This window comes from Trichogramma pretiosum, unplaced genomic scaffold, assembly GCF_000599845.2.
Source record: "Trichogramma pretiosum strain Unisexual culture from Peru unplaced genomic scaffold, Tpre_2.0 scaffold2, whole genome shotgun sequence".
Classification (NCBI taxonomy): domain Eukaryota; kingdom Metazoa; phylum Arthropoda; class Insecta; order Hymenoptera; family Trichogrammatidae; genus Trichogramma; species Trichogramma pretiosum.
Window position 1 is genome coordinate 5,262,047 of NW_019641687.1, and position 27,423 is coordinate 5,289,469.

The following is a 27,423-nucleotide window of genomic DNA, read 5'->3' on the forward strand; positions in this document are numbered from 1 at the left end:
TTAACAAAAAAAAACAGAATTTTTACATTTCATGAATCCTTATGTATTTGGTCTTAAATTAAATATTTTATAAAACAACTTTGAGCTTACAAAGTATCGGAAAAAAAAATTTCTAATTTTAATTCAAAAACTAGAATAGAAATTTCTCAAGAAGGAAGCTATAGGATAGAAATGTTAATTAAATACATGAATTTTTTGTGTTTCAGAATTCAATTCTTATCAAGTTTCTGGGTTGCTTCAATGAATTAGCTAACGATAAAAACTCCGAAAATTTGCAGGTAGGAAAATGCTGATTTTCATGATAATTGGCGATTTTGTTAACAGATCAAGTAAAACAAGAAAAATTGACAGATTTCAACTTGAATAAACGAGAGTATACTTGTTTTAAAACTTATATATGAAGTAGGAGAAATTCACACTCAGTATATTAGCGATGAGTTCGAAGATGAGGTGACTCGTAAGCTAAAGCCAAGCGTAGATCAACGGATGCTCGGTGGATTTCGACGATCAGGCGACAATCCAGGGTAAATTTAGTAAAAAATTCAAATATTGCCCAAGACATGACAAACAAACGTTAAACATACATTGTTTTCAATTCATCGCGAATAATCGATTCGATCAGGAAGAAAGACGTTGCCGAAACGCGCACACAGGGCCCCCCATGGCCCGGGTTTGGTCGCGGCAGCGCTGGTGGTACCTCCTGACCGTCGTTTCAAGTCTGACAATTATCATCGGCCTGCCGGGCAACGAGTGCCATGGCCAAAAACCCGGGCCCGGGCGAGCAGCCACAGCCACAGCCACAGCCACGGCCACGGCAGCCATCCCCGCGTCTCCAGCTTCGACCTCGAGTCAACGAATCGTCGTTTTCCTGCGCGAGCAGTGCGCCGAAGACGACGGCCACTACGCCGGGCGAACTACTACGACTGCAGGCGAGGAGGACCGACTGGACGTCGAGCTGATGCAACGCTATCTGCGAGCTTCCTACGATAGCTCGTTGGAAATCATACCGAAAGCTCGTGAGTTGAATTTGATTCTGGCATATGTATTTTTATTATCTCGGGACATATAGTAGCTTATCGAGCTAAACAGAAAGTTCGTCACAATAATTCGTGTTGTTTTTGTGAGATGCCATTACATTTTAATGAAAGTTTGAAAAACATCTCGATAACTTTGAAAGAATAAAAAACATATCAGAGTACCGCGCCGAATTTCGCCCAGAGAAAAATGACAAACTGAAGATGCAAAACAAGCGGTCGCTTCGACGCTAATGGGTTAAGAGATTATCCTTGAACTAATTTAGCTATTTTAACTCTACATCCTTAGCTGTACGGCTTGTTTTGCGGCTATTTTTTTCATTGATTGTTTTGATCTTCTTTTGAATCTTCGCTAACCTTAATTGATGCATGCACTCTTGGCGTTTTTTTTTTTATCAATTAGCGCAAGAAGCTGTCCGACTTTTGTTATACGTCAGGCGCGTATGGTCGTAAAAGTTTTTGGATAGTAAAAGTACCGCGAAAATTTCCTCACCTGCGCGACAACTTTTTTCCCGACGATTGATTTTTACTTTAATCAGTCCTACACAACGAGAACGAAAATAATACGGAAAATCTCGGTGCTCGCGTGAAAGATGCAGTAGGCAATTTGCGCCGTTCACATACGATTTGGCAGCAGCGGCGGCAGTTTTTAATTAAAACTAAGTCGCTCGCGCTCAGAAAGAGAGAAAGTCGATAAACAGACGGAGCTACGGCTTGACGTTTGACGAATGCTCGGAGAAACTTGCTTCGCTTACTTTTTTTTTTTGCCAATGCGATCATATTCTTGCAAAGTTTCAGCCGAGCTTTTATCTCGCGCGTCAAGTTTTCTTATTTACTTACATGAATTCGGCGTACATATATACGAAATCCCTTGCTCCTCTGCTGGCGCGGCATATACATCGCGCAGGGCTCAGCGATGTATGCCGCGCTCGTATATACACACGCCAAGAAGCAGTTTTCAATATCTAATGAATTTCTGAAAGTCGGGACAACAACGACGACAACGACGACAGAGCACTTACGTATGCGGCCCCGGAAAATACAAGCGGAGACTGCTTATACGAAATAAATGTACGATTTATGTACTGCTCGTCGTCCTCGTCGTCGTTCTCTCTCTCTCTCTCTCTCGTATAACTTATTGAAAAAGTAGGGGTAGTACAGTTTTCTCCGTTCCAGCCCTTGTCTCGAGGATGTTCTTCGATATACTACTCCCGTGTAGAGCGCGCGATACAGGCAAAATTTGTATTCCGTGATCGATGCGAGAATCATATTTACGATTGTACCGCACGCGTTCCACTTGGGGAATATACGCTGGGTGGCTAACGGACGAGAGGGGCCACCTCTCCTCGAGCATGGTAAACCTTGTTCCCTCCGTGAATCATCTCATATACACAAAATCTTCGAAAGTATCGCTACGTACGCAGAGTCGAAGGTATTTTTCTCTCCTCGGACGGCAACCGAAATCTCGGCTTCGCATGGACACCCTTGTATATAAAGTTATGCTTCGATATCTATATATTTATGCGTGCGGAGGTATAGATATGTACCCTTTATACGTGTAGGACCAATACAAAACTGCAAATCAGTACATGTATAGTTGTGTAGCAGCGGTAGTACACGTAGGGGCGCAATTTCACGCAGCTGCTTCGGACGCCGAACCGTAAATTTTCACGCTCGTTCTCTTTTCTTTCTCTCTCTCTCTCTCTGTAGTCAATGGACCGGCACGAAAAGTATATTGCTGCAACAAATAAAGTAGTTTTTCCCTGCAGAGTCTCTACGTGTCGGACGCCCGCGCGCGCGGACTGAAAAACAGCGCCGCGGCTGCAGCAGCGACTTCTCGATTTCAAATTTACAACCGTTACTGTCCCTTTTTTCTTCTACGCGAGGCGCGTTATACGCGTATCCGTGCGCGCATTAGCCGAAGACTTTTAAGGGGCTGAAGTTAATTATTACAGCGCGAAAGTAAGAATTATGTAAATTTTGGCCGCGGCGAGCCCGAGGGTGCAAGGAAAAAGTTTATTTTAGACATTTTTCGTTTTTCGCGTATATACGCTAATTTTCTGAAAAAGGAGGTGGATGTTTCACGACGCTTTTGCAAAGTAGGCAAGCAACTCGAGACAGTGAGAAAAGGCCATAATTCTCGAGTGATATACGCACGTAACTCGGTGATTTTTACCAAAATTTTAATGAACTCGCACAACAGTCGCAAGGATATACACACAGCGTTCGAAGCTATCTACAGTCTATTACAATTTCCATTCAACGCGTCAGCTTTCAAGTTCGAGTTCTCGTGTTATATGATTGTTTAATGCATTGAATGATGAGCGCGCGCGCGTAGCCCGGGAAAACTTTGATTTTACGTTATATTATTCGCGGCACTGTTAACTTCGTTAGCTCGTCATTATACGTCGGTACGGAGTGCGCGCGCGCGTATCCATTAATTGGCCAAAGCGAATCGCACACCAACGTATTATACGTATATAATAAATAATAATGTTTAAGCTTCGCGAAGCGGCGAATCGAGCCACTCGTTGTTACGAGCTTTAAAAACTGAAATGCGCGTAAGCTGCGATATTCCCGAAATTCTCAACAATTGATACGTATTCGCGTTCAGCCTTGGTTAACCATTATATCGCATTACAATTAAACAATTTATAATTCACCGAAATTCGCGTGCTTGAAAATACATTACGTGATTTATGTTTTGTTCGATTCGGCAAATGCAACGTAATCGTACTCGACTTTTTTTATCAATGACAAAACCCACGAAATCGCGTAACGAGCATTCGCGTTGTCGCACACGTATATAGCTGTCTTGTCAAGTAAACGCGAGAAGACTCGCGCGAGATTTATCAAGAAGCAGCACCGCGCGCAGTGCTCACGAATTAGACGTCGCTCTTCGCGCTGCTCTCGTTCTATTCGTTCGAGCACCTCTTACAAGGTGTCCAACGCACGGAGATCCTGACGTATACACGCATCCCTTAATTGTCCTTCTACGAGGGAAAAATCCCATTGGCGCGCGCGGCTTAATAGGAGCGCGAGAAAAAAAAACTTCCACCGCGCACCGCAGCGTTAAGAGCCACGACGCGATGGTGGTGGCTGATCCTATGAGTCATTCTCGCCCCGTACACCCGGATAATCTTTCTTTTACGCCGTATAACGTGTACATGTTCATTTGCGCTCGTTCGAAATAGCATCACATACACACACGCGGGTGCGCGCACAAAGTCGAAACGTACTAATATATATATGGGAGTATGTAGAGTAGAGTAGACCAGAGTGGAGTAGAGAGAGCGAGAGAGAGAGAGAAGCATTACTTTATCCCTACACGCGTGTGCGGTATCACACGAACTAATTAAGTCCAACTTCGAGCCGAGCTCCAACTGTTACTAATCCACTGGCGGATACCGGCAAAAACTCGTTTCAACATTCATGGGATGGTGTGTGGTGCAGCAGCGGCGGCGGTAGCAGTAGCCCGGCTTCGCTCGTGTGTCTCTCGTTCCGACGGACTCGCGGATAGTACGTACACTCTGCAAAAAAAAAAAAAAGAAAAAAAAAATATAGTTCTGGCGCGCGCGCTACACCGCAGCAATGATGGGATTGCCCTCTAAAATAAGTGCGAAAGCCAAAGAGTGACTTACTTCGTACCAGCACTCTCTCTCTCTATATATGTAGGGTATAAGCGGCTGCGGTGGATGAAAAACAGGGGAAAAAAAAGTTACGTCCTCTGTCCGCGGAGCGAGCCAATTTCAAAACTCACGCGCTACTGTCTTTCTCTCTCTCTCTCTCACTCGATATCGATGATCGACTTTTTGTCGAAGCTACAAAAATTTACTTTCAATTGCTGGGGCTTGGCCTTATATGAAATTTCGCTCAAACTTCCTCTCTCCGCGCGCGCGTGGGTGGAAGCCCGGGAAACTGCACGTCGCGCGAGTCACGAGTTGGGAAACTAAAGCCAACGATATCGCTGGTATACAGTACTTGCCGCGCTGAGCTATCCCGAGATACTACTATACCATACTCTAGTTCTGCGCGTCGCTTGCCTATATATATACACACATACACTTTGAGAAATATTACGTTAAAGCGCAATTGAAATTTACTACGAGCTCGCGCGCTCACGGGGGCTGACTGTCGCACGCACGGCACATAATACAAGCTTTGAGGATGAACTTGTAAAAGTTGACTGTATATACGGGCTTTAATAATACGTCGACGTATATTGCAGAGACCTGCGAGGAGCGCACATGGGGTTTGGAGGCGCTCGTGCAGGCGCTGAGTCAAAGAACGACCAAGGCCCTCGTCGCCCAGCTCGACTACAGCACCTGCGAAGTGGCCGCCAAGCTCGCCCACCTGTGGAACAAATCCCTCGTCACGTGGACCTGCCCTCAGGTAAGTTTACTCCTCACTCGGCGGCTCAAACATTTACGAGACATAAGCGCGCGCGCGCCTTGCGTACGCGGGGGCATTAATAACTCGCGCGACGATCCTTTCCCCGAGTCTGACGTGTATATAAGCGAAATTTTATACTTGCTCGAGTCTTTGAGAATTTCGAATTGTTTATACTGAATTTGATAATAATTTTAAAATCATTAGTGATAAAGAATGTAATTTCTGTACACCGACGTTTAACAGGGAGAGTAAATTTACCCGTTTAAATTTGTAAATTCTTCTATTTTAAACTTTATTCAAATTTCCATTAAATACATCTTCAATAAACTTTTATTTAATTTATCTATAGAAATAGTAATATTCTTAGTTTAATTCAAACATCATTTAGTGAGGTATAATTCATTTACACACTACTATTTTAATTTAGAGTAATGTTGAGTTACTCGAGATCTATTATTTTTGACTATTTTTTACTTTGACCCTTGATGTTCGTTTCAAGTCAAGAAATTAATCGAATTTCTAGCAAATTACATTCTTGTTCAAATGGTTTAAAGTCATTTACGATGAAGTAGTAAGTAATTCTAGGAAAATCCGAATTGTCATCTCCAATTTACTGTTTCGAAATGACACATTTTCTATATTGTTAAGGTTGATAAGTGATATTATCTTTTTTTTTAAACAACTTGAAATCTGATACTGAAATAGTACGATTAATACTTTTTACAATTAGATTGAAATCACTACCATTTTATGAGCTTCATGATATTTTGCATTTGTCCAATTGTAACCCTTTTCATCAAAGTCTTTTTTTTAAAAGCTTTAAAATTTTCCTGGGATTCAATTTCGTTAAAAGGAAAGTTCGATGAATTGAACTTTCGTTTGTTTGATCAGTGAGTGTTTTATACATATTGATCTACGTTTTATTGTGTCACAAAGGAAAAAATATGAAAGATAAAATCTATAAACCATTTAAATATTGTCAAAACTAATAATTCAAATTGTTAAATGTTATTTGCAATGATTACTAGTACATTGAATAGTATATTTAAATGTATAATGCTAATCCACTGAACATGATAGCCGAACAATATCAAAGCTATTAAATTTGTAGATTTTTCATTGTGTTGGAAAAGTAAAAATCGACTAAACTAACATTTATAATGTCAATAAAAGGTCACATAAAATATCGTCTTCAATCACTTTCGTTCACTTTTCCACAATAATTCGAAATGACAGCTCAAGTTTTTACGACTGTGTACTCTTCTATACATTGAAAATGCTGTTAGAACCGTACAATCTCGTTAAATATTGATTCAAGGTAAATGCTTCTTGGTCCCGCGTAATAATACACTTTTTATTCGAAGACCAAATAGCATAAAAGTTTATATATAAAATTACAACTGTTAAAATGTGCTAGTAAAGCGAGTTTTGTTGAATTAAATATTTCCACCCTCGGAATTTATTTATTTAAATAGAGTTCAAGAGTTTGTGGCGCGAGGACGTAACGTTGTATGTAAAGCTCGCGAAGACAACTTTTGAATTTTATTCAACGCAGACTGACAGGAGTTTTACAACTACTAACTTTACAAGAAAAAGCAGATTTTTAATATATTTTTAATGCTTCATAACAATGTAACAATGTTCTTGAATAATCTACCGTGGTTAGCATATATTTATCATCCTGAATTCGTCACTCATATCACAGTTTAGCGTCACTCATTGTTAGCTAATTTATAAAATATCTGAAACCAAATAATTTTCTTAATTATCTTTTTTTCTTTGTACAAACCAACTCAAATAATTAATATTAATTAATTTTCGCTTACCCGTCTTGGGATGGATTCATTCTTTTAATACACAAAACAGACATTCTGTCAATAGCAGTTGCATCGTCTGTTATTAACTTGTCTCTACTAGTAAGATTTTCTTTCACGGGTTCTCTTTTAAAATATGCCGTAGAAGTGTTCTGGGCTCAAGTGGAATGTTGATCTGAGATCGGGTTGTCTCTGGCCGTTATTAATCTTGAATATTAAAACCAGAATCAGTTTGAAGATCTGTGAAAAAGATCTGTAAAAAAGAAAAATCTATCTATAGAAATAATCAAACGTGGGTAAAAAAAGTATTAACGTGATATAAAAAATAAAATTTTCAACGGAACTTGAATTTTTTTTATTAGATAACTTTTTTTAATAAAAAATTGAAGTAATGATACGAAGCCAAAAAATGTCATCGTTAAAAGTTGGTTGAAGTACATTCTGCGTACTCTGAAGTATATTTTTTTACAATTCAAATTCTATGAAATAATACAAAAAATATAAGTCCTTAAATTTATATTCATCAAATGTTTTTTTGAATTGAACCGAGCATATCTGATCGGTAGATATCTTTCATTAAAATGTAGAATCGAAAACACGGCGATATCAAAGTATAGTCACGTACTTATAACAATATTTACTGTACTTTATAATTACATCGTATCGATGCATCGCATGACAGATGCGCAACTGAAAATTAATTAAGTAGATTGGTTGTGAAAACCGAATCGTCGATGTTTCAATGTAAATAAATCGATTTTATATTGTGACACATATTAGTACACCGTAAGAAGGATTAACGCCAAATGCAATGACGCCGCATGCAACAAGAAAGCAATTTGCCGTCGTGTAATGCGATTAGCTTCTGTTCTCCTTTGGTGATGCTGTTCTATCCTTCTTCTTTCTTTTTTTTTGCTACCGCGTATATATACGTATACAGCCGTTAGTTGGAAGTGATTATTTTTTCTTCTTGGCGAAGAGACGTAAAGGAAGGGAGAGAAATAGAGAGAGAGAGAGAGAGAAAGGGTGAGTTGTAGTTGTGACTTTTTCTCGAGGCAGTCTAGTAGCAGTATTATTATAACTCTCGACTGCGCCAGCTGCGAGCAACAGAATGAACAATGCGAACGCGACGCGTGATACTTCTTCGGTCAAAGAATTAATAAACGGCCGCTGCTGTTCGGGGGCGACTTGATGTACTCACTGTTGTAAGGCAGCTTTTCTCTAATTGTTATCTTCCCATTAATCGACCTGAACTTTTTTGGTAAATTATCATCATTATTTTTCTTTTTCCTTTTTTTTCTCATGAAAAGAATGTTCCGCGCGCTCGGGAAAATTTCATGTTATTCACGAGGTTATCATTTATTTCAAAGTGCGCAAATTTTCTATGAAAAACTAGTCTTCAACGGTAGCGGTCGTAATATTTTTTTAAATAAATCAACTACATTACAGCGGTTCGTTTCTACGCTTCTTCGGTATGCTTTTTCATAAAACTGCGGCATAAAATTGCTTGTATTTCATAAGCATAATATAAGGGATGGATGAATTAATATCCTTCGGCCCTTTACATATTCAATTTCAAACCAATAATTATTATCGAAATAAGTTAATTAAAAGAAATAAATCTATTGAACTTTGAATTAAAAAAAATCTTTTAACAAGATTATTTTGATGCCAGAACCGCAGTTGAAAACGAGTCTCAAATGCATTTTCTAACAAATATACTGAATGGTTTTATCTATATAAAACTGTATGACGTGTTAATTTTGTTATTCTCTAAAAATTCGAGTAATTAAAAAAAGCACTCTCGGTAGAAATGTCGAAAAATGCGTTGGAAAATGTTCAGTTCCCCTCTGCTTCGGTATCTCTTTAATTAAAAAAAATTATTCATCGCGCTCCTGTCAAACGTGCGGATTTTGTTTACACATCGCGGTAAACCCGATAGAATATTCATGTTCATAATAAATATATACGTATTCGTTATTTTTATAAATTTGTTACAGAAAACGGAGGAGGATAGAAAATTGTCGTCGATCGTTAGGCTTTCGCCGTCACCGGTCGTCTTAGGTCGAGCTGTAGCCGAGATTTTCTTGCATTTTCGCTGGAAAACTGTCTCGGTGATTGGACTCGGTAAGTCTCTTTTCCTTCTTCATTCTATGTATATTCGTACGCTTGTACAAAAAAAAAAGTTAACTCAACCTGTCTTGTCAAGAAAATTCGCTAATTTGCTAGAAGCTACGTCAAGCTTTGGATCGATGTACACAGATACGTGTATATATAACTGTTGCACAAGCCACGTGAGCTTAACTTGCTAAGCCTCTGAAACTAACATACATTTTTTTCCTGACATTCGAACGAATTATACCTTGTTTCGTTGTTCAATTGTGTCTTTTTTTTATTCCAAAGTACAGTTGTGAACAAACGACGAATGATTTTTGTCATAAGTATGATTGGCGCGTGCTTCAAAGTTTATGATGGTAATTTTCACCAAAGATTTATACGATCAATTTTTTTAACATTGCTAAAGTTTTACATTTTGTTAGATAATAAAATTGATGCAGATACTTTTCGATCCGCGTCATAAAAAGTGAAATTACTTGTAATTTCTAAGTATATTCTTAGAATTTAGGTTGAAAGCACACTAACGTTGTGAAACTACGATGCTTCTTTATCTAAAACTATCTAGAATTTAAGGGATTGAGTCGGATTGTTTTCATCGCTTTCTAGAGATTATAGAAAAGGAATTCGATAAAATTGCGAAGAAAAGCCAAATTCAAAGCCTTCGCAGAGGCCTTGGATTTAGTGCCATGGAACGAGTGCACATCAATGACGATTGTATATACGCACGTGTTATACGACTCGTGCGGATTAACAGATACTCGATACTGCATTCAAATCAACTTCCTTTGATGAACGGAACAAATAAAAATAAATCATAGTCGCACTTTTACACAAATAGATTGTTCGGCTTAGAAATATTACTTTCGTTATAAATGAATATGGATGGTGAACCATCGATAATACATTTTCAAGCATACTAAAAGTACAAAAGGCAAAATATGAGAGATTTAGACAAAAGATTTCATTCAAGACACTCCAAGCTAACAATGAAACTTTTCACTTGACAATTTTCCAGATAATCCAGTGTGGTCAAATCTAGCTACTTCGGTAATTAGTGAATTGCGCAGCATCGGAATTATACCTCGTCATCATGCTGTACTGCCTCACAATGCTGGATCCAAATTGATTCGCTCTACGCTAAGACCGTTACGTTCAATAATTTGCAGAGGTTGGTCGATTTAAAATTTTTTCAGTTTCAATTAACGAAGTCCGGGGGCTAATTTTTAAAAATAACTCAACGCACTCCCTTTATGCCGGATATTAGCGAACTTTGCTTCGGAATTTCATCGCGAGGCTTTTACACGGGCAATCGCCAAAGCTTAAGCGCATTGTTTTGTTGAATACTTATTTAAAGGACTGCGGTACAACATGGAGATTACGATGTTTATACTTTCTAATTAAAAGTAAATAAGCCTCTTATTAAAACTTCTGCAGATGACAGATTTCATAACTTCAATTATCATTTAATTCGTTGTGAACTTGTCACAACTGTAGATATTTTTACAACAATGAGCTACTCGCCCGCTTACAGAGACCTTTTCTAAAGGCGCGCATAATTTTGTTGCTGCCACTTTTTATCCAAAGTTTTTTAATTAATAAATCAGGTATGCGACCAGAAAATCACAGCTGCACAATGACTTTAAAAAGTTATTGTTTTTTCGCAATAACTGCATAGTCTTATTTGTTTTTTTTTTATTTGTTTCTTTTTGTCGATAAGTAACGTAATCGCTACTATTATAGTGCGACGCATAAGCGAGCTCTGCCGTATAATCATCAGAACGGGCGAGTATATATCGATATATGCACTTGTAAACGCGACATTTACGCTCGGCGATGAAAGCGATGGATATACACCGAGGCAAGAATTTATGAGGCAACGTATATATATCGAGCGCGTTCAAATTCGCTTCCGCTACAGGGTTTTACCCCTCGAGGCCTCGCGCGAATCTTATTTCAAAGCTATTACGCGCGTTCGTTCCGAAACGCTGTCGAAATATGATAAAACTCATATTTAAGCCGTTTAAGTATGTTGCGCGCACTCCATGCAGGTAGATTTATAGACGAAAACGATATTCCGCTATCAGATGCGTATAATACTCGAATTTACATTGTTCTATTCGAGCGTACGGAATGACGCGAAAACAGGGCGAGTTACGGTGTATTAAATTCTTCGAGTTGTTGACAGCATAAGAGAATAATAAACGATTTCACTGCAATAAGATACTCGGCTAATTAAATTCTCTTCTTAAACTCGCGCAAACGAGCATATTCGAGCTTTCTTACCCACTCAATAAGTTTCAATCGCAGTAAGCTCCTTTGTTCCTAAAAATGTAATATAATTATACTCAAAGGCGCATATATGTGTTTAATCCTATGAATTAAAGACAATGCAAAATAAATGATCACTTGAAAATTTTCATCATTTAACTTTTACTTTATTATATAATAAAACAAAATATTCTGATACGCATTAATCTTTCGTTCGACAGTGATAATCGTATGCCTACCGTTGCAAGGGAATTTAATGTCCCGCACGTTAACCGAGCTGGACAAAATGCAAGAGTCGCGAGTGCCCAACACCGTGATTCTCATTGTCCATCCAGTAGGACCGCAGCCGTTCGCGTCATCGACGGCGAATCCCGTGCCCGAAGAGCTGTCGCCGTTCACCTGGATGTGCTCGAACTGTAGCGCCAACGATACGATGATTTTCAGCGACGATTACGAAGAGTCGACGCAAACGAGAAATTACGACGAGGAGGATAAATCAATACGCTTTGTGCCGCCCCGCGATCTCGGCCGCACGAGTCTCGATAATCTGCTAGTTATCGTGCCCGTTGATCAGAGGTAACGTTTTTTTTTTGCAATACTTTGCCGCAAGCTCTTTGTTCGGTGATAATTTGCAGGGTGAAACTTTTTTTTTAGCTTCGTTAAGATTCCTTCAAAGCACGACGATATCATTTCTGTTCCAATTTTTTGGTTCAACCGCTCATTAAAGTTAACGCTCGTTCTTGCCCTTTCTCACTTTCGTTGTAAATCCACTCCGACATTTTTGAGTGATTGTTATAAAACTTGTGTTCTTGCTTCATCCCTTCGCCATTTCCGATGAATTCCGAATTATCCAATAATTATATCATTTCAAAAATGTAATAGCATTTTTCTGTAAATATTCAAGAGGTTTTCATCGCTCGGGTAAAAATTTATCGATTTAAAATATTTAAGTGTACGTTGATATGCGCAAAATGTGAATTTAAAAATCGACTATCCGACGAGAGAGAAAGAAGGAGAGAGATGCTGAAAGCTTTCTTAAAAAATTGTTACCCTTTGAGCGAGCATTACTCAGATTATTCTTTCTTTCAGCTAGTGTTCGCTTGCACTTAATTGAATTAAATAGAAAAGAGCCCTTTCTTTTACTCGGGAAATGTTATACTCTTTCTTGACGTGAAACAAATGAAATGCGAGCTTTTCTTGAAAACGTTGTCAAAACTGTGGTTTTTTAAATTGAACACTGCGCACAAGATTTATATTCAAATGACACGATGAATTCATTTTATAAATTATTATTAATTTATGCGATTATGCCAATTATACGTTAAATGCGGGATTCGAACAACGAATATTCAACGGTTATTTAGTCGAAATTATCATATCGCGCTGAAAGCTGCTTACATTTGCGAGCCGTATACAGGTGCTCTCGTTCATGCAGCCGTGTATGCAGATTTTCGAGAGGAAATCGTCCAATCTCTCGCTCTATCTCTCTCTCTGTGATCAACGAGACAGACTAGACCCTCGTGTACGTACATCTATAGATGCGCCGTACATGTTGTACGCAAGTCAAGAAAGCATTTCCCAAATGGATCTGTCGTGTACGTCTTTCCTGAATCTCGATTTCTCCCAACTGCCCAGAGGTATATTATTCACGGCTTACATGCGCGCGTCGAACTATTAGACTCGAAGGATTTATAGGCGATCCTTTTCTCATATGCTACAAACGGAAATGCATTGCATCTTTCCGAGTTTGGTTTATTCGAGCTTTAAATTGCCATTAGATGTTTTACGCGTTATTTTTCAAATAAATGTGCATGTGCTTTGTATACATTTTTTCAGACTTATGCTTGTATTCGAATAGTAAAGTCGATTGTTTATTCGAATAAATTTATTCGAATAAATATAAAATATATATATTTTATAATTCGTTTGTTCAGATACAATTTACAACGGTTACTAAATGGAACGTCGTCTTACAAACCTCTCTTGACGTTGGATCATGTGCGCGAGGCGCTGGATGTCATCCTGGAAACCGACTATGAAAACATTAGTAGCCGTCAATCGTTGAACAGTTACAACAACAAAATGTACGCGTACGGATTGTTGAGTTATGAGTCGTCGTCGTCGTCGTCGTCGTTTGAGACGCCGGCCGAGTGGCGACCATTAGTCATTATCACGGAGAATTCAAACACGCCTATACTGGTGTTGCGAGAACTAGCCAGAAATTCATTTATCGACGAAGAGAATTTCGACTTGCTGTGCAACGATCAATCCGACTGTACAGGTATGATAAAAAAATTGCCAATTCTGATTATTGGATTGAGATAAATGGATATAGTTGACTATTTTGCTCTCTATACTAATTGGTTGATTTTTATTCTATGTCAAATACCAAAAACTGATACAATGTAGCAAGTTCTCATTTAATAATTTTTTTAAAATATCTATTGATCGACGACTAAAAAAATTTATATGCATTTGTCAAGAAAATCATTGAATTACGTTTAATGTTTTATTAATTATTGCGATATATTGAAAATAATTAAAACTTTTTTATACAGATAAAATAGAAATACCTCTACACACAGCACATATCGTAGCAATAATTTTGGGCTCATTGCTTTTCGCATTAACGGCCATTCTCACCGCTGCTCTTATTAGGTAAAAATGAAAAGCATAATTTTTCTACCCGTTTATGCAATATTCATGAATAATAACGAACGATGAAATCTTTTTTATAGAAGACACTTGTTGAAAAAGCGCATGTCCAAGGGACCCTATAAAATAATTTTAACGGCGACGGATTTTGTTTTTCCGCAAATTCCTGATCACAGACGAGTAAGTGTCGACCTCCATCGTCTCTCGTTTTTTTTCCAGTTTCTTGGCATAAATTCATTTTAATATTCATTGAATTTAAAGACTTACAAGCTTGTACTTGTATGCATAAGTAATTCGAGAAAGCAATATCGAGTTGTTTGCTACTTCATAAAGCTTTCACACTTTAACATGTATATTTTGTACTTCAGACGAGCTTATGAGTAATTTAACTTTACTGCCACATCGCTACACTCAAGACTCGTCTCGATATCGTGCATTTGCACGAATACGATAAAAAAGAATGTACCTTACACATTGACAGGTCGACGAGGGCATCGAAGCCATGCTGTGTTGTTGGTTGCAACAGCTGCAGGAATTCGGTGGTCCGGAGGTAGAAAAACCGGATCTGCTGCAGGGCAGCGTGGGTTCGCTGAGGCCACATTTGCAAGCCAGCAACGGCAGCCTGGCGCGTCACTTGTTCAATGATCCACGAGCACGATACAACGTAAGTTTCGCTACGATTGCAAATCGCTCAACAATTTTTTTGAAAACATTAAGGACGTCGAGATAAAGATTAGAAAGATGTACGTGTTCATATCGTCGTGGAAAAGTCACGGGTAAATTTCATTTCTCCAAAACGTTTGTACATATATTGAAATGACGAGCCGCGTTCGGACCGTGTCTTTGTGAATTCGTCCGCGGGCAATTGAGAATCGCTGAAAGTGAATCGAAACATTTGTCCCGGGGTGCTGCCGAGTCGGACAAAGGGTCGCGGCGCTTATATTGCCCGGGTCAAAGACTTAGCGCTCGCTGGTGCAGTATACTTCGCGACTGCTGTATACGTGTATGCAGAAATGGGAGAAAGGATTTATAGAGAGCTTGCTCAGGGCTTTAACAGTTAGCCGCCTCGAGGACGCATTCGTCGTCTTGATTCGATAATCGATAATAAATAAACGGAAAATTATTGCTTTCGTCTACATTTGTGTTCTATCTCTCTCCCTCTCTCTCTCTCGTGCTTTCCCGCCTTGTATATTGTCGTAAACACTTGAACTGTGTTGCGCGTACAACCCAGAAGCTCGAGGTAACATTGACGTTAATCCTCGGCTGTACAGCAACAAAGAACCAATTTAAAACAAGAGTAATCTTTTATCCGCAGTAAAAATAGAAACTATTTCAAGATAAGTGTATCCCGTGTCAATTGTTTAACCAAACTTAACTTTACCGATCTTTTTGAGAAAATTCACGCTCCTTACTATTCATTCTATCGCCGCATTTGAGGAAGTTAATGCATTTTTTCCAAAGATAAATGCATTTGCATCGTAAACAACTTTTTTGTACACCGAATTTGTTGGTTTCTTTTTTCTTATAGTTTATAAGTGTCAGCAGTTTAATGAGAATCAATTATCAAAATGAAGTTGCCATAAATGGTACGATGTAAACTTTACGATGGTAAAGAAACGTGATTGCAATATTTCTTTTTATTGCTGGACTAACAAAGAATAATGATCAGTCGTAAAGCTTACTCGCGATGAAAAGCCGTCGACAACTTCAATCAAATATTTTATTACTTTTTTATAAATTATTCAATTTGCACAAAACTTTGTTTCCAACCCGGTCGTGCTTGCTTTTTAACGATTATCAGATTGGCACTTTTACTTTACATACGTAACCGATAAGTAAAACCGCTGCCAATACGCAATACACTTTTAAAATGTTATTATTCGTAAAGTTTTCACTTCCAAACTATTCTAAAAACTATTTCGGACCTTTGAAACAAGACGATGAAAGATCCCGAAACGTGCGGCGAAAAGAAGAATTTTTGGCCATTAAAATTCACAGAGAATCGGCTGCATATGGTTGGAATTTATATGCTGCGCAGGAGTGTACCAGACTTACCTATCGCAGTACTTCGAGGTCGAGCAATCATAGTGAAATAATGTCTTTCGATCATTGGATGAACAATTTTTATACTGGACGAACTGAATTATCACTATACTCAAAGAGCTTTGTTCGTCATTCACGATGTTGAGTTTTCTGCTTATATGGAAATCAGCTCAAGAGATCAGTGTGCTGAGTATAGGAATATTTATTGCTTTAAGGCAAGGATTTCTTGACTAACGTACCGATGTGCAGAAGGTACTACGTTTATATTTTAATGAATGTAAGTAAAGTGAGTAGGGTTTTCACTGATGAAAAAATTAATGAAAATTTGAAATATTTTATTGTTCTTTACAAAGATATTTATATAACTGATATTTTTAAATTACGTAGCGTACTCTAGTGATTGCAAAAGTCTTCTTAGCATCAAAATGTCTTGAAACCAATCTTGCGCTCTCAGGATTCGCTTTGATTATGTACTGCATTCATATGAACTTTCAGGTAATACTTGTAGCTGTATGACTTGAAACAAATGTCACATTCAAAGTAGTACGATCGTGTATTACACTGATGTGACGTTTAAGATGACTCTTGAATCCAAATGATTTATGACAAATCTCACATTCAAATGGTTTGCTACTATTATGCATTGTATTGATGTGAAGATTGAGGTTACTTTTTAGTCCAAATGATTTCTGACGAATCTCGCACTCGAAGGGTTTGCTTTGATTATGAACTGCACTTATGTACTTATTTAAGTTACTTTTTTCTCCAAATGATTTGTGACAAGTCTTACAATCGAAGGGTTTGCTCCGATTATGTACTGCATTTATGTGGGACTTGAGGTGACCTTTTTATCCAAATGATTTCTGACAAATATCACATTCAAAGGGTTTGCTTCGATTATGTACTATATCAATGTGAGATTTGAGATTCGTTTTTTGTCCAAATGATTTGTGACAAATCTCACATTCGAAGCGTTTGCTCCGATCATGTACTGTCTTTATGTGGAACTTGAGGACATCTTTGCGGCCATATGAATGGTGACAAATATCACATTCGAAGGATTTCATTCGATTATGAACTGTTTTTATGTGGGAATTGAGGACACCTTTGCGGCCATATGTATTGTGACAAATCTCACATTCGAAGGGTTTGTTACGATCATGTACTGCATTTTTGTGGTTTTTGATATGGTGTTTTTGTCCAAATGATTTGTGACAAATGTCACACTCAAAAGGTTTACTACGTTTATGTGTTGCATTGATGTGCATTTTGAGATTACCTTTTTGTCCAAATGATTTGTGACAAATCTCACATTCGAAGCGTTTGCTCCGATCGTGTACTGTCTTTATATGGAACTTGAGGACATCTTTGCGGCCATATGACTTTTGACAAGAATCGCACTCGAAGGGTTTGCTCCGAACATGTACCGAATTAATGTTAGTTTTGAGGTCACCCTTGCGACTAAATTTCTTGTGACAAATCTCACATTCAAAGGGTTTATTAAGTTTATGTACTGTATTTACATGTGTAGTGAGGTTACTTTTTTGTCTAAATGATTTAAGACAAATCTCACATTCGAACGATTGGCTCCGATCATGTACTGCATTAACATGACGTTTGAGGTAGCTTGGATAATCAAATGATTTATGGCAAATTGCACATTTATACGGCCTTATGCTCTTACGTACTGTATTAGTATGTTTATTAAGCTTAAATCTCGACTTTTTTTTAAATCGGCAGTTATTATTGTAATCGAAATCTTTTTTTACCAAAATTATTAGATTTTTACCATTCAAGTATTTGGCTTGAATTGGATCTTCTACTTTCACAAATGGCGGATAACTTTGATACTCAGTTTGGCAGGTGGTTTTTGATAAAGGCTTCAGTTCAGGTAGGCGCTCAACCTTACACTCAAAATCTACGAAAATTTTTTCAATTATATCGTTGTTCTGATTTCCATTTTCTACTTTCAAGACAGGTAGACAACTTCGATACTCAGATTTGCACGAGTTTGTTGATAAAGAACTCAGTTCCGATTTAAAATCTTTGCACTGAAAATCTATCGATATTTTTTCATCCAAATTTTCCTGTACAGCTACAGCTTCACTCAGCTGATTTACCTAAAATTAAAATGGAGTTATAGTTGTCGATTATGAACAAACCATACATAATTCATACGATTGAACTCACCGATAATTCTTGATACGGCAATATTTCAGAGTTTTCCACTTTGCAAGAGTTGACCGAACTGAAAACATTATCGTTACCTGCGTTCGTACAGGTATCGTTAAATTCTTCTTTCACCCTGAAGAATATAATCAAGTTTAAAAAAATTATAGCAGTACTACGGACAAAAAATTATACCTAATTACATCCTCTCTATTTTCCATCACTTGCTTGATTATGAGTGTCAACTGTAAATTTTCACGATGTACACTAAGAATATATTTGAGGTTATTTGTCTCGAGGAGCCAAAACTGTAACCGTAGGTGGAAACATACACTAATGCATCGATATTATTTGGAAACACTCGCTCATCGAGGGATCCCTCACCAGCGACTATATACGCACTACTCGCGAAGTGACCCCGCTATTGGGATAGCTTCTTGGCGAAATTTTCCCCCTCTACTGTAGATTGGCCGCGCGCAGTTACAAATTGCGATGTACGTCACTTCAACTACTCCAAAAATTGCAATGAAAACTTGATTCATCCAAACGCACGATTTAATGTTTAACTATCGAAACAATTTTATTGGTGTAATTTTTTTACAGTAACTCGCGAACAGATAATGCTCTGCATAATCACTCACATAGAGGAAGCAATTACTCCATGAGTTGCTTATCTTTTGTTTCTTCGATGAGTTTGATTTAAATTTATTTGACAATAAAAGACGACAATGTACGTGATTTATCTATAATCCCCAAATCTATAAAAGTCGGATAAATCCCTTCTCGATTGAGAACGACGAGATAACGACGTTAAAAGTTTTGCGCGCCAATTAATTGTCACAATATCCATTCGAAGCTATCTTCAAAAATCGTTTCCCTGCACAAGCTCAATCTCGCGATCATTACACGCGTCGCACAGCCCGGAGGTGCGAGTTTTAAACCGTATACATACACCGCATTATCCACATTCCCATTACCGCAGATTTGTCGAGGAGGTGTACAGCAGCAGCCGGAGCACGAAGCGACGAAGCCGGCAATTCTCGAACTACATATAGCGCGGCGCAGTGTGTCATTTGCGGAACTTTTCCCTCCGCCGTGTAGTTACTACTGCAGTTCCGTATTATACTTGTGCGGTTGTCCGCGCGCGTGCACAGCTACATCACGTGTATCTATAGATAGATACATCGTATGTATTTCGTCGAATCCGACCGATCGTTCAGGGCGCTCGCCCCGAGGCTGCGCGGCGCCTTGGAAATTGATGAATTACGAGAGGCAGAAAAGCCGAAGCTGAAGCTGAAGCAAAAAAGAAAAAAAAAATTATTTCCCTGCGTGACGTTCGACGCATACGTGCGCTTTTATGTAAAATAATCTTTACGAGCGGAAAATGTTCACGAAACGCGAAAAATTCCTCTTCAAAGACTATATCGCGCACGTGCATCCAGGGAGAGAGAGAGAGCTAGATTTATTATGCTTCGACGAAGCGAGAGAAAATCGTTTCGCTAGTTGATTGCATCGAATTCATTGGTGAAATAGAGAGATAGAGAGCGAGAAATAGGATAAAGAAAAATAACGTTTTGCTGGAACAACGACGGGGGCCGGTACATAGAGGCGGAGGCGCACGAAATAAAACTCTCGACTCGTTCGTTTCGGCCCGAGCCTTTTTTTTTCTCTCTCTCTCACGGCGTTCCAAAGTCCGAGTCTTTTTATTACGTAAATTTCCGGCAAAAGTTACACGATAGAGAAAGAAAGAGAAGCGGCGCGGATATTTCATCGAATAACGATGCTTATTATTCCGCGGTTCGTTATATTGTCGCAACTTTATAATAATGCGCCGCGGCAACAACATTTGCAGGGCGATCTCGTCCAACTGAAGCAGCTACCGTCTCAAGGCGCTTTCGAGCTCAAAAGCAAGGCAATGGACGTCCTCGTGATGGTAAGCTATATAAGCCGAAATAGCCAAGATATTTTCTTATTCTCTCTCTCTCGCTGACTGTCAATTGTCTCGGCTTGTGTGTTTGTGTGTACACAGATTCACGGTCTGCGTCACGAGAACCTGAACGCCCTGATAGGCTGCTTGACCGAGCCGAGCCGGCCTTGCCTCGTCTACGAATACTGCTCGAGGGGCTCCTTGGAGGACGTGCTGGTACAGGACGAAATTAAGCTCGATTGGTCTTTTCGCCTCTCGCTGCTCACTGATCTCGTTCGGGTGAGTGCTATCCTGTATTGTACCACCACCACTACTACTATGTATATATACGTATGCTATGTACGCCAAAGTGCACCTCGCGACGAGGATAGATTGTGATTGTTTCCGAGGCATGCACTTATATATATACGTATATATCTAAGCGCTGCTGCTTCTCTCTCTCTCTCGCTGCGCACACTATAGGCCAAATAATTGCTACTCGGTGCGTGAATATTGGCTTGCAATTAGTGCTGTTTAGTGGGCGCACGCGACAGACGGAGAGAGAGATAGTCGCGCGCGGCTCATTTTGTACACTAACGTACGAGCCGATCGTACAGGCATTATTACAACAATAGCTCGTGCAGATTGCGAGATTATTATAATACATATGTGTGGTACAGGGAATGAAGTATCTGCACAGCACGCCGATACGCGTGCACGGCTACCTGACGTCGAGGAACTGCGTGATCGACGCACGCTGGGTGCTCAAAGTCACGGACTACGGGCTGCCTGCCTTCTACGAGGCGCAAAACATGCAGCCCCCGCCCAAAACGAACCGAGGTGAGCTTCATCTCGTACATATATGAATAATTACAAATTGTACTTTTATACGTCGCGCAATGAAAGACGCATCAAGCGCAATTTGTATATCGTGCTTAAAGGTAATGGGGGGATGGGGGTGTGCTGCTGGCGACAGCTGCTTCTATGTTTATAATACGAAACAATAATTAGACCAGCTCGTGTGTGTGTGTGCGTGTGTATGCGCGTGCCGTTGTCGTTGCAGACCTATTATGGACAGCGCCGGAATTACTGAGGCAAGCCGGGCTGCGGAAACGCGGCAGCCAGCCCGGAGACGTCTACAGCTTCGGCATCATCATGCAGGAGGTCGTGGTGCGCGGCGAGCCCTTTTGCATGCTCGCCCTTTCACCCGAAGGTACGTACACATACTCGTATAGAAATGCGCTTCGTTGCCCGGCGCGTTAATTTCCTCTTCGCCCCACGTATACACAGAGTACGGAGTATAACGGAGTGGCAATACCTTGGAGCTCATTTTGTGTGTAGAATATATGATATACCGACGAGAGTGGCCTGTCGCACAGCTGCGTCGTGTATCGCGTTGAACCGACGAGAGAGATACGTTCGAGGCTTATTTCTCGATCGAATCCGATCCGACACACGACTCAATCTAGAGTACTGAGGATTTTCATTGTTTCGCGATCGACTAAATCGATTGATTTGAATAATGCATTCTTATATGACTCCGAGCTCGTGATAATCACTTCGGTTGCGCGGGATTAGTTGGCTCGTATCGAGTGCTTTGTGTTCATAGTGTGGACGCGAAATTAACAATTATTCCAATTACTAATTCATTTCGCGCAGTTTCGAGGATTAATTTTTTATCCTGAAATTTCGCATTTTTGTACGAATATTTTTTCGATTAAAAAAAGAAAAATGTATTACGCCACACGAAAATGATTTCTCTCTCTCTCTCTCGTCCTCGTTGCTGCTGCAGACATCATAGAGAAGGTGAAGAAACCGCCGCCCCTGATAAGACCGTCGGTGAGCAAAGGCGCGGCACCGCCCGAAGCCATCAATATCATGCGCCAATGCTGGGCGGAAAATGCCGACATGCGACCGGATTTCAACGCCGTCCACGACCTCTTCAAGAAACTCAATCATGGCAGGTGGGTCATACTAGTACACACGCTTGGCCGCTAAATTCATTTTTCCTTCTTCTTCTTCTTCTTTTTCTTCCTTCTTTTTTCCCCCCTTTTTTCTATGAATAAATCCAATCGCGTTTTCTGCACACCCCTTGGACGCGTATACGCGCGCCGGGGCAAAGAGAAAAAGGAAAAACTCCTATACCTATATAGCAGTAGGTACTACACCGTAACTCGTGCAGCTTTCAATCGCTGGCGCGCGTGCTGCCGCTACCGCCGCTGCTGCAATGAATATGCATTTTTGTGCTTGAAAAGTTATGGATGCCGAGCAATTAAAATCGGATTACGCGCTCGAGTCGACGAAATTTCTTAGTTTGTGTACCACTGCAGTCGTCTGAATTTCGTCCAATGTTCTCGCGCGTCGATCTTGGCAATTTTGCTCGGTGAAAACGATTATTCGCGCGGGGAAACACGTGCGAATGTACTCATATATTCTAATTGTTCGTGCGTTAACTCGGGGTAATTCTCGACGTTTTATGTCCATTTCAACGTCGGAGTCTTCCACGCACATGACGTACACCGGATGAATATATAAAGTCCATATATAATTGGCTCTCGTACGTCCGAACTTGATATACCTCAGCGCGAAGTATGACGTATGTACGCGTTTCACTAAAAAAAAAAAAAAAGGGATTTTTATCGTGTATTGTAGTGGGCTTCGTGCCTTGCGGTTATAGTCGTGTAATAATTGCGCTCCGAGCGAAAGTAAAGAACCAATTGGTCAAACTTGAACTTTAAAAGCACATCCAATCGGCTTTGAAATAATTGAGATGCACGAACGGATCGATCAACAATCACTCAGCCTGAAACGAAAAAAAATGCACCAAACTCGCAACTTACATCGAGGCAAACCGCGAACGTGAACTAATGAAAATCATCGAGGTTGGCGAGCGAGCTCGAATAATTGCATTTTCCTTACGCTCCGTCCGCCGTCGTCGAGGCCAAGGAATTATATCCGCGAAAAGACGCTGGGAAATTGCCGCTTCGTGGCTGACGCGTGCGTCGGTCGATGCTGCTACAGCTGCACGCAGCATCATCGAGGCTTTTACGTTATATGTATACATAAACTTGGTAGAGTCCCTCCCGTGCACGTACGGTAAAGGCACTCGAGTAGATATTTACATCCGCATTAATTGCGCGAGCGTAAACCCTACACACGGAGGGGGCGAGAGGCATACGCGCGGGGGCGGGGGGGTTGCTGCCTGGCATATTATGTAAGCCTCGAGCTGTGCTTCGGCGGAGTAGCTGCAGCAGAAGCTGCTTTTGTGTCGAGCGGCTCCCATCGAGATAATCCTCTCTCTCTCTCTCTCTCTCTCTCTCCCTCCCGTAGGAAATCGACCTAAAGACATACCCCCGCGCGAGAACTAAGTCTCATCCTTTTGTTAATGGATTTTGGCGGTTTTCTCTTATACAACCATCCCCACTTTGTTGCATAATCAGACAACGGAACTTGCCTTTAAGTTGATTTTGATGAGAGGTACGTATATAGGACGACACGAGACGCGAACTGCGGCCTGCGTTTGATCGGATACCGTATTATCATGCTGCACATACGTAATGCCGCAGTATTAATTACGACTTTGAAATTGCACAAAAATACTGGCGAGTTTTTACAGCAGTACGTCAACTTTTATTTACCTGTTATTGCTATTGTTGTTGTTGCAGAAAAGTCAATTTCGTCGACACGATGTTTCAAATGCTGGAGAAGTACTCCAACAATTTGGAGGAGCTCATACGGGAGCGCACCGAACAGCTGGACATGGAAAAAAAGAAAACCGAACAATTACTGAATCGCATGCTGCCGAGGTACGTGTGTGCCCTGCCAGAGATACACATACAAAAAACGTCCCGTGTGTAGTACGCGTTTTCCATTTGCGCGCCACGCGTGTACTGCTCAATATTTCACGTTGATCTCGCGGCACTATGCATATAAATCCGATCCACGTAACGCGTACACCGACTCTAAATACTGGCCCCCTTGAATATTGATGTTTTAAACGATGCACAAATAGCTTGGCTTTTAAGCGCTAATAACTGACCTTGTTTACCCGTATGTGTACCTGCGCTACATTTGTTTCGATTGACCTCGATTCCATGTACTTATGGAGTACGCATATGTAATATTACACATGATGATTGACAGTTCGGTGGCGGAGAAATTGAAGCTCGGCATGCCAGTCGATCCCGAGGAATTCGACGAGGTGACGATTTATTTTTCCGACATCGTCGGCTTCACCACGATTTCGGCGTACTCGACGCCGTTCCAAGTGGTCGATTTGCTCAACGATCTGTACACGTGTTTCGACGACACCATCAACGCCTACAACGTTTACAAGGTACGCAGACACGCAGTAATGAATTTTATCTTTTTTTTTTTTACCCCGAGTGGAATTTCGAAATAGCGCCCTCGAAACAAGTCGAAAAGCTCCGCGAAAAGCACGAAGAGGTGTGCATTTATATGCGAGAAACTATCCAAGGATCTCGCTGCAGGCTATCGATTCCCTTCTGTGAAATAATCAACGGGAAGCTGATTATCATGAAGATATATACGGAATACATGCTTGGCAGTTACAGTCCAAAATTCGTGATGGCAATAAGACATTTTCGTCATATTTTTCAATGTGCGATGTTAATTTTACACATATTATTAAAATGAATAAAGTTAAAAAAATGATTTTTGATTTTTCTACCGATAAGCAACACGATCATTGTTTGGTCCCGAATGCCTAGGTGGAGACGATCGGTGACGCCTACATGGTCGTGGGCGGCTGCCCGGTGAGAATACCCGACCACGCCAATCAGATCGCGACGATGGCGCTGGACCTGCTGCACCAGAGCGGCAAGTTCAAGCTGCGCCATCTGCCCAAGACGCGGCTGAGGCTGCGCATCGGCCTGCACACGGGGCCCTGCTGCGCCGGCGTCGTGGGCCTGACCATGCCGCGCTACTGCCTCTTCGGCGACACCGTCAACACGGCCTCGCGCATGGAGTCCACGGGCGCCCCGTGGCGCATCCACATGAGCCAGGCGACGCGCGACCGACTGGCCCAGGTCGGTGGCTACATAATCGAGTATCGCGGCCGCACCGAGGTCAAGGGCAAGGGCTCGATGCCGACCTACTGGCTGCTGGGCAAGCAGGACTTCGACAAGGAGCTGCCCGTGCCGCCGCCTCTGGGGTGAGCTTTATTCGGATTGATATGAACGATTGCCTTATATTAGTATACAAATGCTTTCTTTTTATTGCTCATAGGCGTTTACTAACGTTTAATTTTGTCTATTGCACGCCGCCAGAGAAAACCATGGGTAAGCTCTCGAGACCGTTCTCAGGATATTTTTCCACTATTTTTCTTCGTAATCGTTTCTGTTTCAACGTGCGCGATTCAAACTCAATCATCGTGATGTTTTATTTAACGCGTTTAGGCTCGACGAGATCGAGATACTGGAGAATATGCAGTGCTCGCCGGACGAAGAGACGGCTACGGACGCCATGACTCCGCGACAACGCAGCATGACCCAACGCGGCGACTCGTCTACCTCGAGTCTACCGGCTCAACTGACCTCGATGGATCAACAGCATTTGCAGGCCACGTCGCAGGACGACGACAGCTCGGCCGACTGCAGCAGTAGCGGAGCCGCTGCCGCCGTGTCGTTACCAACTACGACCGGTGCTGGTCCGAGTGCCACTGGTGTAGCTCGAGATCAGACCGACCGAGTCTCGCCCGCCGCCTACAAGTTCGCCCACAGCGAGCAGTCGAGCGTCGACAAGGCCAGCACGAGCAGCGGCGTGAGTAGACGAGTGACCGTCTCTGTGCACGGCGGAGCAGCCGGCGACGACGGCGGCGGCGGCGCCGGTGCTGGAGGCAAGCCCAGCCTCGGTCAGAGCTTCTCCACGCCCGATTACGCGAGCGCGAACGTTACCAAGAGCACCTCCAGCGACAATCCCATGATGCTCGGTGAGTTTTTCCAACTGGCCCGGCTTCCTTCCTTACTCCGTTCACGTTTCTACTATGCCATGTGCACTGAGAGACTTTCGTGTCAAAAATGAAAATTTTAGTCCTCCCCGTAAAGTTTACTATTTTGACGAGCCCTAGCTTTATAAAAAAAAATGTATATATTATGCTAAATACGAGTAAACAATTTTAAAGCAATGCAGTGTTACTCTGGACATTTGTAATGAGGCGCGAAACATTGAGGCACCGAGAATTTAGGAAAAGCGAATTGCACGCCCAAAAGTAAAAAGTATAAAAAAATTGATGATTCGAGGAATAGTTCAAAATTAATAATGTTCTTCATTTTCTTCTAAAAATTTATTTATTTTTTTTAAACTTACATTATTTTTAATTATTGAGACAATTTTGAAGTAACTTATGTGGAAATATTGTGAGTTGAAATGCTTCAATTAATCTTGCAGATATAAGCATGATAAAAAATATACATGAGCAATGCGCCAAATCAATGTGGATTTTAAAATTAGATTTTTGGAAAAATGACCTTACACATACAACGTAACATGTATTTGTGATAATTGTATGCACCGATCAATGTGGATGACTTATTGCATGACAACTACACCCGAGTAAAGATTGAATCTTATGTTTCATAACTTATGCATCCAAATATAGCACCATGAATATAACGTTTAAATGTTTTATTTATGTTATGTTTAAAATTATATGATTTATTTGTTCGTTTTCAAAATTTTCAACATCAAGGCATCACTGACTTTAAATATTAATTAAATACAAACAATTATGATGAAATAATTACATACTTGTGACAATATCAATATTCTCCAACATATTTGCAAATTTTTCCATCACACATTTTCCAAATTCTAAGATCATTCAATCGGACCCCATACACGTTGTCTAATGACTACAAGGATACCTATTTTTGAAAAATGTCCCCACAAAACCATAACACTCTCACCAATTTTAGGAATGACATACTCCTGATCTAATTCTTTTACAATGATAATAGATGCTTCTACTTGCATTGGAGATTGAAGTCTTACTTTGCAATACAAA

At 40.5% G+C, this 27,423-nt stretch overlaps 1 protein-coding gene across 4 annotated transcripts in view; it reads left to right on the top strand.

Moving 5' to 3' along the window:
- Positions 1-27,423, top strand: part of LOC106659156 (retinal guanylyl cyclase 2) — a 94,278-nt gene that overhangs the window by 63,009 nt on the left and 3,846 nt on the right. For 2 of the 4 annotated variants that reach the window (XM_014381544.2, XM_014381545.2), the window contains exons 3-22: positions 207-524; positions 623-1,016; positions 5,263-5,426; positions 9,241-9,367; positions 10,374-10,526; positions 11,848-12,202; positions 13,561-13,907; positions 14,185-14,284; positions 14,365-14,461; positions 14,763-14,945; positions 20,346-20,426; positions 20,523-20,699; positions 21,080-21,239; positions 21,463-21,612; positions 22,192-22,363; positions 24,065-24,205; positions 24,543-24,735; positions 25,130-25,572; positions 25,688-25,699; positions 25,817-26,349. In XM_014381544.2, coding sequence (XP_014237030.2) covers positions 662-1,016; positions 5,263-5,426; positions 9,241-9,367; positions 10,374-10,526; positions 11,848-12,202; positions 13,561-13,907; positions 14,185-14,284; positions 14,365-14,461; positions 14,763-14,945; positions 20,346-20,426; positions 20,523-20,699; positions 21,080-21,239; positions 21,463-21,612; positions 22,192-22,363; positions 24,065-24,205; positions 24,543-24,735; positions 25,130-25,572; positions 25,688-25,699; positions 25,817-26,349 — 3,943 coding nt within the window. In that variant the 5' untranslated portion in view covers positions 207-524; positions 623-661. The remainder of the gene's footprint in view (positions 1-206; positions 525-622; positions 1,017-5,262; positions 5,427-9,240; positions 9,368-10,373; positions 10,527-11,847; positions 12,203-13,560; positions 13,908-14,184; positions 14,285-14,364; positions 14,462-14,762; positions 14,946-20,345; positions 20,427-20,522; positions 20,700-21,079; positions 21,240-21,462; positions 21,613-22,191; positions 22,364-24,064; positions 24,206-24,542; positions 24,736-25,129; positions 25,573-25,687; positions 25,700-25,816; positions 26,350-27,423) is intronic. The other 2 variants (XM_023461463.1, XM_023461464.1) reach the window with 2 other exon arrangements.